The 14,034-nt window shown below is 40.7% G+C and overlaps 1 protein-coding gene across 1 annotated transcript in view; it reads right to left on the reverse strand.

Moving 5' to 3' along the window:
- The window catches only part of TMEM41B (transmembrane protein 41B), a 30,645-nt gene extending 17,767 nt beyond the window's left edge, over positions 1-12,878 (reverse strand). Inside the window, exons 1-2 of the mRNA XM_082478091.1 lie at positions 12,763-12,878; positions 12,518-12,643 (exon numbers count right to left, since the gene is read on the reverse strand). Coding sequence (XP_082334217.1) covers positions 12,518-12,638 — 121 coding nt within the window. The 5' untranslated portion in view covers positions 12,639-12,643; positions 12,763-12,878. The remainder of the gene's footprint in view (positions 1-12,517; positions 12,644-12,762) is intronic.
- Between the last annotated feature and the right edge of the window lie 1,156 nt (positions 12,879-14,034).

The following is a 14,034-nucleotide window of genomic DNA, read 5'->3' on the forward strand; positions in this document are numbered from 1 at the left end:
TCACAACTAGGGCACCTACCAGGTGCTGGTGGGGGACTCTGGACACCTAAGGGGAGAGGAGGAACCCCCGAGTGACCGGGTAGGATGTGGGGGGGAGCGAGGGGGGAGGAGAAGTGGAGGCAGGAGGGACTGGCACCCCTGAGGGGCGCCTGGGGGAGAGAAAGGGTTCCCACGCCCGTAGGGGCCCACTCACAGGGAGGGGATCAATGGGGACGGGGAGAGACCCTCAGGGGATCAGAGGATTGGAAGGGAACGTGGCCAGCGTTTCCCCCACCCACTCAGGCCCCAGGGAGCCTGCTGAGGTCCCAGGGCTGATCCTCCACCCTCCGAGGCCCCCTCCATCTGCATGGGTCCTGGGGGTGTGGGAGGGAGGGGGAGAGGAAAAGGAGAGGTGAGATGGGACCAGTGCCCCGAGGGGTGGCTGGGGGAGGGGAGGGGTTCCCACGCCGGGAGGTGGGCACCGAGGAGGGGCGTACCGAGGGCACACTGTGATCCCCTACCCACAGGAAGGGGATCAGTGGGGACAGGGAGGGAACCTCAGAGGATCAGAGGGAACTTGGCCAGTACGTCCCCTGTCCACTTGGGTCCCAGCAAGCCTGCTGGGGCCCCAGGCCTGAGCCTCCACTGTGAGGCCCCCTCCAGCTGTGCTGAGCCTAAGCCCTGCCCCCCACCCCCCAGGGCTTTTCCAGTCCTGAGCCTAGGCCCTGCCCCTGCCTAAGTCTGCCCCTCCCCCACAGCCAAGGCCTTTTCCTGCTTTTATTCTTTTTTTTTTTTCTATTTGCTATTATGGTTCTGTTTTACTGTGTTGTTGTTATTTCATTTTTATTTGTATTTTCTCTAGTATATTTTTTATCTTTCTAACTTTATTTTTTATTCTTTGTTATTGTTCTGCTCCTTTTTTCTTTTTTTTTTGGCCACACACCAGGTGGCTTGTGGGATCTTGGTTCACAGGCTGGGGGTTGGGCCTGAGCTCCTGTGGTGGGAGCACTGAGTCCAAACCACTGGCCTAACAGAGAACCTCAGACCCCAGGGAATATTAATCAGAGTGAGGTCTCGCAAAGGTCCTCATCCCCGCACCAAGAGCCAGCTCTACCCAACTGCCTGCAAACTCCAGTGCTGGAAGCCTCAGGTCAAACAACCAGTAAGACAGGAACACAGCCCCGCCCATCAAAAATAATGAGACGACAAAAAAATACGTTACAGATGAAGGAGCAAGGCAAAAACCTACAAGACCAAATAAATGAAGACAAAATATGTAATCTACTTGAAAAAGAATTCAGAGATATGATAGTAAAGATGATCCGAAATCTCGGAAATAGAATGGAGGCACAGATTGAGAAAATACAAGAAATGTTTAATAAAGACCGAGAAGAACTAAAGAATAAACAAGCAGTGATGAACAACACAATAACTAAATGAAAAATACACTAGAAAGAATCAATAGCAGAATAACTGAGGCAGAAGAACAGATAAGTGACCTGGAAGATAGACTGGTGGAAATAATTGCTGAGGAACAGAATAAAGAAAAAAGAATGAAAAGAACTGAGGACAGTCTCAGATACCTCTGGGACAACATTAAATGCACAAACATTGGCATTACAGGGGTCCCAGAAGATGAAGAAAAAGAGAAAGGGTATGAGAAAATATTTGAAGAGATCATAGTTGAAAACTTCCCTAACATGGGAAAGGAAATAGCCACCCAAGTCCAGGAAACACAGAGAGTCCCATACAGGATAAACCCTAGGAGAAACACACCAAGACACATATTAATCAAATTAACAAAAATTAAATTCAAAGAAAAAATATTAAAAGCAGCAAGGGAAAAACAACAAATAACATACAAGGGAATCCCCATAAGGTTATCAGCAGATTTTTCAGCAGAAACTCTGCAGGCCAGAAGGAAGAGGTAGGATATATTTAAAATGTTGAAAGGGAAAAACCTACAACTAAGATTACTGTACCCAGCAAGGATCTCATTCAGATTTAACGGAGAAATCAAAAGCTTCACAGACAAGTGAACGTTAAGAGAATTCAGCACCACCAAACCATCTCTATAACAAATGCTAAAGGAACTTCTCTAGGCAGAAACACAAGAAAAGAAAAAGACCCACAGAAACAAACCCAAAACAATTACAAAATTGTAACAGAAATATACATATTGATAACTACCTTGAATGTAAATGGATTAAATGCTCCAACCAAAAGACACAGACTAGCTGAATGGATACAAAAACAAGGCCCATATATACGCTGTCTATAAGAGACCCACTTCAGACCTAGGGACACATACAGACTGAAAGTAAGGGGATAGAAAAAGATATTCCATGCAAATGGAAATCAAAAGAAAGCTGGAGTAGCAATACTCATATCAGATAAAATAGACTTTAAAATAAAGACTGTTACAAGGGATAAGGAAGGACACTACATAATGATCAAAGGATCAATCCAAGAAAAAGATTTAACAATTATAAATATTTATGCACCCAACATAGGAGCACCTCAATACACAAGGCAAATGCTAACAGCCATAAAAGAGGAAATCGACAGTAACACAATAATAGTGAGGGACTTTAATTACACCAATGGACAGATCGTCCAAAATGAAAATAAATAAGGAAACAGAAGCTTTAAATGACACAATAGATCAGAAAGATTTGATATTTATAGGATATTCCACCTGAAAGCAGTTGAAAACACTTTCTTCTCAAGTGCACATGGAACATTCTCCAGGATAGATCACATCTTGGGTCACAAATCAAGCCTCGGAAAATTGAAATCGTATCAAACATCTTTTCTGACCACAACGCTATGAGATTAGAAATGAATTACAGGGAAAAAACTGTAAGAAACACAAATACATGGAGGCTAAACAGTACACTGCTAAATAACCAAGAGATCACTGAAGAAATCAGAGGAAATTAAAAAATACACAGAAACGAATGGCAACGAAAACACAACAACCCAAACCTATGGGATGCAGCAAAAGCAGTTCTAAGAGGGAAGTTTATAGCAATTCAATCTCACCTCAAGAAACAAGAAAAATCTCAAACAATCTAACCTCACACCTAAAGCAACTAGAAAAAGAAGAACAAAGAAAACCCGAAGTTAGTAGAAGGAAAGAAATCATAAAGATCAGAGCAGAAATAAATGAAATAGAAACGAAGAAAACATTAGCAATGATGAATAAAACTAAAAGTCAGTTCTTTGAGAAGGTAAACAAAATTGATAAACCTTTAGCCAGACTTACCAAGAAAAAAGGGAGGGGACTCAAATCAATAAAATTGAAATGAGGGACTTCCCTGGTGGTGCAGTTGTTAAGAATCTGCCTTCCAATGCAGGGTTCGACCCTGGTCAGGGAACTAAGATCCCACATGCTGCGGGGCAACTAAGCCCACGTGCCACAACTACTGAGTCCGCACACCACAACTAGAGACCCCACGTGCTGCAAGTAGAGAGAAGCCCATGCGCTGCACCTAGAGAAGCCCATGCGCCACAACGAAGAGCTCGCAGGCTGCAACAAAAGATCCTGCATGCTGCAACAAAGATCCTGTGTGACACAACTAAGACCTGACACAAATAAATAAATAAATATTTTTTAAAATAAAAATTTAAAAAATTAGAAATGAAAAAGGAGAAATTACAACTGACACCGCAGAAATACAAAGGATCATAAGAGACTATTACAAGCAACTCTATGCCAATAAAATGGACAACCTGGAAGAAATGGACAAATTCTTGGAAAGGTACAAGTTTCCAAGACTGAACCAGGAAGAAACAGAAAATATAAACAGACCTATCACATGTAATGAAATTGAAACTGTAATTACAAATCTTCTAACAAACAAAAAGTCCAGGACCACATGACTTCACAGGCGAATTCTATCAAACATTTAGTGAAGAGCTAACACCTATCCTTCTCAAACTCTTCCAAAAAATTGCAGAGGAAGGAACACTCCCAAACTCATTCAACGAGGCCACCATCACCCTGGTACCAAAAGCAGGCAAAGATATCACAAAAAAAGAAAAGTACAGGCCAATATCACTGATGAAAATAGACGCAAAAATGCTCAACAAAATACTAGGAAACAGAATCCAACAACACATTAAAAAGATCATACACCATGATTAAGTGGGATTTATCCCAGGGATGCAAGGATTCTTCAATATATGCAAATCAATGTGATACGCCATATTAACAAATTAAAGAATAAAAACCATATGATCATCTCAATAGATGCCGAAAAAACTTTTGACAAAATTCAACACCCATTTATGATAAAAGCTCTCCAGAAAGTGGGCATACAGGGAACCTACCTCAACATATTAAGGCCCTATACGACAAACCCACAGCAAACATCATTCTCAATGGTGAAAAACTGAAAGTATTTCCTCTAAGATCAGGAACAAGACAAGGATGTCCGCTCTCACCACTATTACTCAACATAGTATTGGAAGTCCTAGCTACAGCAATCAGAGGAGAAAAAAGAAATAAAAGGAATACAAATTGGAAAAGAAGAAGTAAAACTGTCAGTTTGCAGATGACATGGTACTATACATAGAAAATCCTAAAGATGCCACCAGAAAACTACTAGAACTAATCAATGAATTTGGTAAGGTTGCAGTACAAAATTAACACACAGAAATCTCTGGCATTCCTATACACTAACAATGAAAGATCACAATGAGAAATTAAGGAAACAATCCCATTCACCACTGCAACAAAAAGAATAAAATACCTAGGAATAAACCTACCTAAGGAAGCAAAAGACCTGTACTCAGAAAACTATAAAACACTGATGAAAAAAATCAAAGATGACACAAACAGATGGAGAGATATACCATGCTCCTGGATTGTTAGAATCAATACTGTGAAAATGACTATACTACCCAAAGCAGGCTATAGGTTCAATGCAATCCCTATCAAATTACCAATGGCATTTTTCACTGAATTAGAACAAAAAATTTTACAATTTGTATGGAAACACAAAAGACCCCAAATAGCCAACGCAATCTTGAGAAAGAAAAATGGAGCTGGCTCCTCAACTTCAGACTCTACTACAAAGCTACAGTAATCAAGAAAGTATGGTACTGGCACAAAAAACAGAAATATAGATAAATGGAACAGGATAGAAAGCCCAGAGATAAACCCATGCACATATTATCACCTTATCTTTGATAAAGGAGACAACAATATAAAATGGAGAAAAGGCAGCCTCTTCAATAAGTGGTGTGGGGAAAAGTGGACAACTACATGTAAAAGAATGAAATTAGAACACTACCTAACACCATACACAAAAGTAAACTCAAAATGGATTAAAGACCTAAATGTAGGACTGTACATTATAAAACTCTTAGAGGAAAACCACTCTTTGACATAAATCACAGCAAGATCTTCTATGACCCACCTCCTAGAGTAGTGAAAATAAAAGCAAAAATAAGCAAGTGGGACCTAATTAAAGTTAAAAGCTTTTGCACAGCAAAGGAAACCATAAGCAAGATGAAAAGACAACCCTCAGAATAGGAGAAAATATTTGCAAACGAGTCAACAAAGGATTAATCCTAAAATATACAAACAGCTCATGCAGCTCAATATCAAAAAAACAAACAACCTAATCCAAAAATGGTCAGAAGACCTAAATAGACATTTCACCAAAGAAGACATACAGATGGCCAAGAGGCAACATGAAAAGATGCTCAACATCACTAATGATTAGAGAAATGCAAATCAAAACTACAATGAGGTTATCGCCTCACACCAGTCAGAATGGCCATCATCAAAAAATCTACAAACAATAAATGCTGGAGAGGGTGTGGAGAAAAGGGAACCCTCCTACACTGTTAGTGGGAATGTAAATTGATACAGCCACTATGGAAAACAGTACAGAGGTTCCTTAAAAACTAAAAATAGAACTACCATATGACCCAGCAATCCCACTACTGGGCATATACCCTGAGAAAACCATAATTCAATAAGTTACATGTGCCCCAGTGTTCACTGCAGCACTATTTACAATAGCCAGGACATGGAAACAACCTAAATGCCCATTGACAGATGAATGGATAAAAAAGATGTGGTACATATATATAATGGAATATTACTCAGCCATAAAAAGAAATGAAATTGGGTCCTTGTAGAGATGTGGATGGACCTAGAGTCTGTCATACAGAGTGAAGTAAGTCAGAAAGAGAAGAACAAATATCGTATATTAACGCATATGTGTGGAATCTAGAAAAACGGTACAGATAAACCTATTTGCAGGGAGGGAGTAGAAATGCAGATGTAGAACAGACGTGTGGACACAGGTAGGGAAGGGGAGGGTGGGATGAATTGGGAGATTAGGTCTGACATAAATACACTACCATCTGTAAAATAGATAGCTAGTGGGAACCTGCTATAAAGCACAGGGAGCTCAGCGAGGTGCTCTGTGATGACCTAGATGGGTGGGAGGTGGGGGGGGGGTCCAAGAGGGAGGGGATATATGTATTCATATAGCTGATTCACTTCATTGTACAGCAGAAACTAACACAACATTGTAAGGCAATTATACTCCAATAAAAAAAATTTTTAAATAAAGACTTCAGTAGGTAACAGTCCTCTTAAATTAAAAATTAAACAAGACATTTTGCATGGCAACTCTAAAATTTAACTACAATATTTTTCTTCCCATCATTAATTCACAAGTCCTAAGTAAGGGGTCCTAGGGGAGAAAGGTGTGGACTTAACTGGACTACAGAACACCACCCTAAGCCTTCTTTGAGTACACATCTCTGATTGCTACTTGTTGCCTTACAGTTGGATGATGAAATATATAGACATTTGTTGAACAAAATTAACCTCCAAGTTTAACTCGATACCTATTTTTTTCACTCTCTGAAAGGAAAACTTTTTCAAGCATTGTACTCAGCACAACGTAAACACAAGAAAACAGCTAATAATGCAATAAAACTAAGTGACAGTCAATTTTGAAGCTCTCCATTCTTTCACACAAACTTGGAAATAGGGAGTGTTCCCTATTATGATTCCACAATTCTTTTTGAATATAGTTCTAATAAATCTAAAGGCTAGCACGTAATTCATTTAGTTCTGAACAGAGATAGAAGTTATAAACTTGGGAATTCCCTGGCTGTCCAGTGGTTAAGACTCCACACTTCCATTGCTGGAGGCCCAGGTTTGATCCCCGGTCAGGCAACTAAGATCCTGCAAGTCACAAGGTGCAGCCAAAAAAAAAAAAGAAAGGTTATAAACCTTGCTTTAATGATTCAACATCTGAATGTGTAACATACACATTTAGAATGTGCATCCTCCTTCTGGTTGCATTAGATACATGTTATTTAGCATTTAGAGCCACCCACAACAATGCTTTATACATTCATTAACCTCCAAATCTTCCATCATACTAATTCCCATTCTCAATTATCCCATTATCTGTTTTCCAACCTCCTCCCAGGCCAAAGGTACGGCTACAGAAAGATCATTGTGCTCTCTTGGCTTACAAGTTCATATGCTTCCTGCTTTTCTATCGTCAATTAAGGTTATCACTGGCAAACTATAATCCTTTTACAGTACCCTCCAAAAGGGCTATTTCAAGTCTCTTCAAGCCTTTAATTCTACTTCCCCCTATTCTCAACCAATGAGGCTGTCTCCACACTTTAGAGAGCTTCCCAATCTCTACCTCAAGATCTGTTCACGAAATTATCTCCCCTTCCCTCTTTCCCCTTATCTTTGCATCAAACGCCAACACACTTCCTTGCAGATCTTGCTCTCAGAATTATCTCATCTCCATTCACTGAATATCTTCAATTCTTCCCACTAACAAGCAACTCTTCTCTAACTTCTAATATGCATATATCTATCCTGAAAAATCAAAACTTAACCTTAATGCCCCTGTAGTAGCTCTCTATTTCTCTTATAACTTTCATATCAATACCTTTTGAAAAGCAAAATCTTTATATCTACAAGATTTTAGGAATCACTCTTACTGGTCATCTAGTCCACTAGTTCTAGACCTACAGAATCCTAACATGGAGGAAGCAAAAGACCCATCTCCCCTGAGGACACAGTTTACAGGAACTCTAACAAGTTTTTCAGAGTTCTTTTTTTTAAAATTTATTTGGCTGCATGGGGTCTTAGTTGTGGCACGTAGGCTCTTTGTTGCAGCACGTGGGATCTTGTGTGGCACGCGAACTTCTCTAGTTGCAGCACGTGGGCTTCTCTCTAGTTGTGGCGTGCGGGCTCCAGAGCACATGGGCTCAGTAGTTGCACTGCACAGGCTCCAGAGTACCTGGGCTCAGTAGTTGCAGCACACGGGCTTAGTTGCCCCATGGCATGTGGGATCTTAGTTCCCCGACCAGGGACTGAACTCACTTCCCTTGCATTGGAAGGCAGATTTTTAACCACTGGACCACCAGGGAATTCCCTCTAACAAGTTTTTTATGGTTACAAGAATCTATTGTAACATTTTTGGAAGTAAATTTTATTTCAAGAACTTAAAATTTTTAAAATTATGTATTAATAATCAAAAATGGTAGTATCATCAAGTATAAATTTAAACAGCTAAAATAACTTTTTAATAAAATATAAAGAATTAACCATTAAAAAAACACACAGAGAGAAAGCATGTTTGCAGGCAGCAGAAGAAACAGCACTACCTATCTTGTATAAAAGCTCATTCTCTGACGTTTATGCCCTGCACCTCTGCTACCATTCAACCCACACAGCCTCACTCACTATCATCAACCACTTTCAGGCACTTCCCCTATTCAGGGAAGACTAAGCCAAGCTTCAAGCAAACTTTTCATAATCCTAAAAGATACATCTATTTAGATGATTCACCCAGCCTCAAAATTCTTAGACTTTCATTTCTATTCAACTTTAGCCACCCACTTCCAGTGGTACACTAAGTTCTCACACCACCTGAGACAGCTCTATCTTGGACATTTTAAATTCCAACATGCCATTCCTTGATCATCTTTATTCTTTCATGAGCTTAACACCTCCAATTTCTCCCTCTGTTGGGCTCCTCACTTCTCTTCCTTCTATGCCCAGCCTGGACTCCATGGTGTATCCAGCAGCACCTCTGATTAGAATCCTCACTCTTTCCTTATGGCTAATCTAACCCAAAATTAGTGTTTCAAGCTCACTGTCTTCATTCCTATACCAAGATGGTTGAGCACAAGTAGAGAAAAATCATGAGTGACCCATCAGAGAAATCCATGTCTATGGGAAAACTGACTTAGCCTCATTTCTACTCCCTTTTTTTAGGTGTTGAACATGAATCAGGCTGAGCCAATTAGGTTATTCTTACCCTCTGACAACAGTGATAGGTTCAGGGATAAGCATTTGATCTGAGGCAATCTAATCAGAGTTAATATCTAGACTTGTATTGCTAATACTTAGAAAAAGATTCTCAAAATTATCAAGGAAGCATTTAGCTTACCTGGACCTTCAAGAGGAATCAACCTTAAGGTAAAACTGATATCAGGTAAGCAAAACAAGATATGAAAGAAATCTGATCCTGATGATATCACTGAGCCACTGGTCCCAGACTGAAGCCAGTGAATCCCACTTAATCTCTCAACTTTTTAGTTATATGAACCAATAAACCTCCTTTTAGCAAAGCTTTCCATTGTGTTTTCTACCGATTACAAGCAAAAGAATCCTGATATATAATATTTGGGTTGAGACTGACATCAACACATCATACTAATACCTTGGTTGATGTCCAATTGCCAATTTTAGTCTTAGTTCCCAGTTATCAGTAATCAGAGCTTTCTTCTTCTTCCTCTAAGCCAGCACCTAGCTCACAGCAGATGCTCAAAGGATATCTGTTGAACCACATTAGCAAGGCAGACCCTAGAACAGGCATCTGAGAGGGATTTATTACCCAATTTTGAACAATACTGTCTCCTAAGAGCAGTAAAACCAACTTCAAGACAGTGTTTCCCAAACATTTTTGGCTGCTTTCCACAATAAGCAGTGTATTTTATATCATGATCTGATACACACAAAATCTATATAATTGAAAAATAAAATTCAAAGAATACTTACCCCCTACTACATGCAAAGAACTCTATTTTCTCTTCCATTTTTTTAAATGGCTCATGATTACCCATCAAATTCATTTCACAGCGCTCACAAAGGTATGACCTATATATTGGAAAACACGGTCCTGGGAGTTCTCTTAAATCAAAATGGGGAAATTCTACATTTGTGAGTAAAATGATCAGCCAGGGCAAACAACAAAAGAAAATAAAACACCTGGTCCAAGTACCCTTGCACACAGAGTAGGTCAAGAGCCTCTCAAGTAGTAATATCTCTTGTCTCTCACCCTTTCTAATCATGCAAGAATTAGATTTTCAGTGTTATTGCCTTGCTCAAATCATCACAGCGGTCCTCAGTAAGACTCAGACGTTGGACTAGAGTCAAGGCAAGGAATCCACTAAATGTACCAAACACTGCATGTGAGGTGTAAAATATTTCAAGCATACACACAATGACAACTATTTGTCAAAATTATGTAGATGCATCAGTTAATAAATATACAAATTTATTTTAAAATACAAATACATGGAATTTATAGAAACACTCTATTACGATGTATTTCTCAAGAGCTAATAAAAATTTTTTTTCTCCAGAACCTTTCCGTTTATGAATAAATAAAAATTAAAAAAAGAAATCCTCTACTACTGACAAGTTTATCTCTTTATAGACACACACAAAAGGTTCACACTAACTAACCTTCAAGCCTAATGTTTCCCCCACCCAGAATCCTTTTCTGTTCTCTCTACTAATCCAAACCCTACTTCTCTATGAAGGCGTGCCTTCACATCTCTTCCCTCTGTCTTCCTATAGATTTGTAGTCCACAGAAGTCATTTGACAGCATCACAAAAATAACTTTGTTGAATGTGTTGTTCAAATGTTAAAATACAATAAACAATTGTAAAAGCACTCTGGCAGTTTCAAGGTCTTATTTTCTGAACAGCTTAAGGTTAAAAAATTAATAATAATAATAATAAAATAACTGACTGCTATCCCAAACCAAATGACAATCTTTAGGGATATCCTATCTGGACACCATGGAAAATACTTCCTAAGTATTTTCCTATCTGGAAAATACTTCTTCAGGAAGCCCTTAGATTACTGTCATTCTCAGTTGCAGCATCATCAAAACAAGGTTACTGTCATTTAGAGTGGATTTATACTTTGACAACACTTCATTTCTGGTTTTTGAAGTTATTTGGCTCTATTGTCTATAAGGTGTAAAAATATCCAAATATATAAAGCCGAAAGACCCAAATTAGACTGGAGACATTTTAAATTATTTGAAAATAAAACACCATTTTCTGCAAGACGTTTTCTAAATTTTTCATATGTTTTAAATTTGATTCAAAAAATTTCAGCTGATGGGAATTCCCTGGCGGTACGGTGGTTAAGGACTCGGCACTTTCACTACCAGGACCCGGGTTCGATCCCTGGTCAGGGAACTAAGAGCCACACGGCATGGCCAAAAAAAAAAAAAAAAAAAAAATTTCAGCTGAATGTTAAACATATTATCTCCATATATATTTTTAAAGTGTATAATACTTTATTGATGACTATAGTTACAATGTCGCTAGACACTATTAAAAGATCCTCTCTTTACCCATCACTGGTGGTGGAACACAGTGTGAGTAAGCTGCAGACAACTTAATGGGCATTTGTTAGGATCTCTCCAAGTTTATGGGCTTTGAAAGCATTTAAGGAGGTTAAATCACTTCAACTGCTGAAAAGCAATGAAAACTCTACGCCCAGATGAAATCAAAGTATTTAGTTTCTGGGTACACTTTTTTTCTTAAAATAATATTTGAGGCCCTGAGAAATGCCAGGATGGCGTAGTGGAAAAAAAGCTTGAGAATAAGAGATCTTAGCTATAATAGTAATTGCTAACATTTATTCAGCCTTCACTGCATATAAGCCAAACATTACACTAAATCCTTTATGTGAATTATTTTATTTAATCCACGCACCAATTTTAAGTAGATATTACTATTATTAATATTATCACCATCCCCACTGTACAGTTCAGATACTGAGCTTTTGAAGGATAACAAGTCCAAAGTCTTAAGTGGTAGAGCAGGGACGCAAACCCAAGTGTTCTTGCCACCTCGAAGCGGCGCCTGGACGTAGTTAAATCCTTGCTTTTAGCCAATACTTTACTAATCTGGCTTTCTGACTTTGTGCAAGTTATATATCCACTCTGGACCTCAGTTTCCTCATCTGTAAAAATAAAGCAACGAATGCTAACGTTCCTTCCAGTTCTGCCTAACTTCAATATTATCAACCCACTAGGTGTCCGGCCTTGTGGTAGGCCGTAGCCTAGGTCCCCCACTCTCTCTGCTCCCGCCCCTAGATGCCAACAGGCCCCCTTTCCACCCGCAAATCCCCTGGACCCGCTGGGGTCCTTTCTCCTCCGAAGCCCCTCCCGGCACACTCCCGCCTCTGGGCCAGCCCCAGCTCTGGTTCCCAGGTCTACTCACCCTTCAGGTGGTCTCCGCTGCCTGGCGCCGAGGGACCCCGCGGCCCCGCTGCCTTGTCCCCCGGAGGGGTCGTATGGAGTGCCCCCGTTTGCGACCTTTCGACAACTCTGCCTTTCGTCATGGCTGCTGCAGGGAAGGTGGAGGAAACGGGGTGATGCCGCGGCCCCTTAACAACAATTACGCGGCAGGCTCCTTACAACACCCAGGGTCCACAGTCACAGATACTTCCGGGACTACAACCTCACCTGAGACGACCTCAGACCCGCTAGCACAGTGACGCTGAGCCGGGACCCGCAGCGCCTACTCGGACTAGGCTCCGCCCCGCACCGCCCCCGAGGCTCGCGCGCTCGCGCCCGCCCAGTAACCGCGAGACAAGTCAGGGTCCCCGCCCGCCCCACTTGCTGCCCCGCCCCGCTTCATGACTGCGCGGAGCATGCGCAGTCACTGCACCGGAGTCAGCGGGTGCGACTTACAGACGCAGGCATCCAACGCGCAGCTTTAATTATCCGGAAGTGCGGTCTCAGAGACTGTAATGCCTTTGTCCTGGCGACCGGAAGTGCCCGGGAGTGATTAGTTGGAGTTTCGCGGCGGATGCTGATTCAGCCGACTCCCTTCTCTACCAATTCGAGAATCTGTCTCGAATCTGGAGGGGCTAGACAATGCTTGGTCTGAAGATGTTGGAAAACATAAAGCCTGAGCCGAACCCACCGAGTTTCAGGAAACTAAGGCTCAAGGAGTCCGTAATCTGTGAAGGTCACAGGGTGGCAGAAATCGGTTTAGAATCCAGTTTTCTTGTTCCCAAGCAAATGCTTTCCCACGTCATCGCCCTGCCACCCCTCCTTTGTAAATCCAGGTCAGCGCATTTATCTTTTCCCTTCGCAGAGCCCAAACGTACCTTTTTTGGCGGTTACTTTTTCCACTCCTACCTCTCAGAGCGGTTTTCAGCTTACTCACTGGTGAATGTATTGGAATTCCCTCTTGAAAGTAACTTGGCAATGTATATAAAAATACTGATTGTTCCTATCCAGTAATTAAATTTCTAAGAAGCTATTCTGTGGGAATAAACATGCAGAGGGAGTTATTCCGAACGGGATTATTTCTTAGTATAATAGTAAATGGGGAAGCAATCTAAAAACCCAACACCAAAGAGTGGTTAGGTAAATGATGGGAGAACCATTCAGTGGAACTGTTTTATGTACACATCCTCTGCCTACTTATATTAAGACCTTCAGTGACCACTCTGAGAGGTAGCTTCCCATTTAATTCCTTCATGGTCGTTATTAAAAGCAATAATTATTTGGATTATTTGTTTACTTGTTTATTGTCTGCCTCCACCTCTAGAATGTAAGCTCCATTAAGGTAAGGGGTCTTGTCTTTTTGTCCACCATTGTATCCCCCAGCAGATGACACTGCCAACACCTAAGAGGGCTTTCAATAAATATGTTGAATAGATTTTCAACCATAAAAAATTACGAAGAGGGGCTTCCCTGGTGGCGCAGTGGTTAAGAGTCCGCCTG

The sequence above is a fragment of the Balaenoptera physalus genome (genome assembly GCF_965194825.1).
Source record: "Balaenoptera physalus genome assembly, chromosome: 10".
NCBI lineage: Eukaryota > Metazoa > Chordata > Mammalia > Artiodactyla > Balaenopteridae > Balaenoptera > Balaenoptera physalus.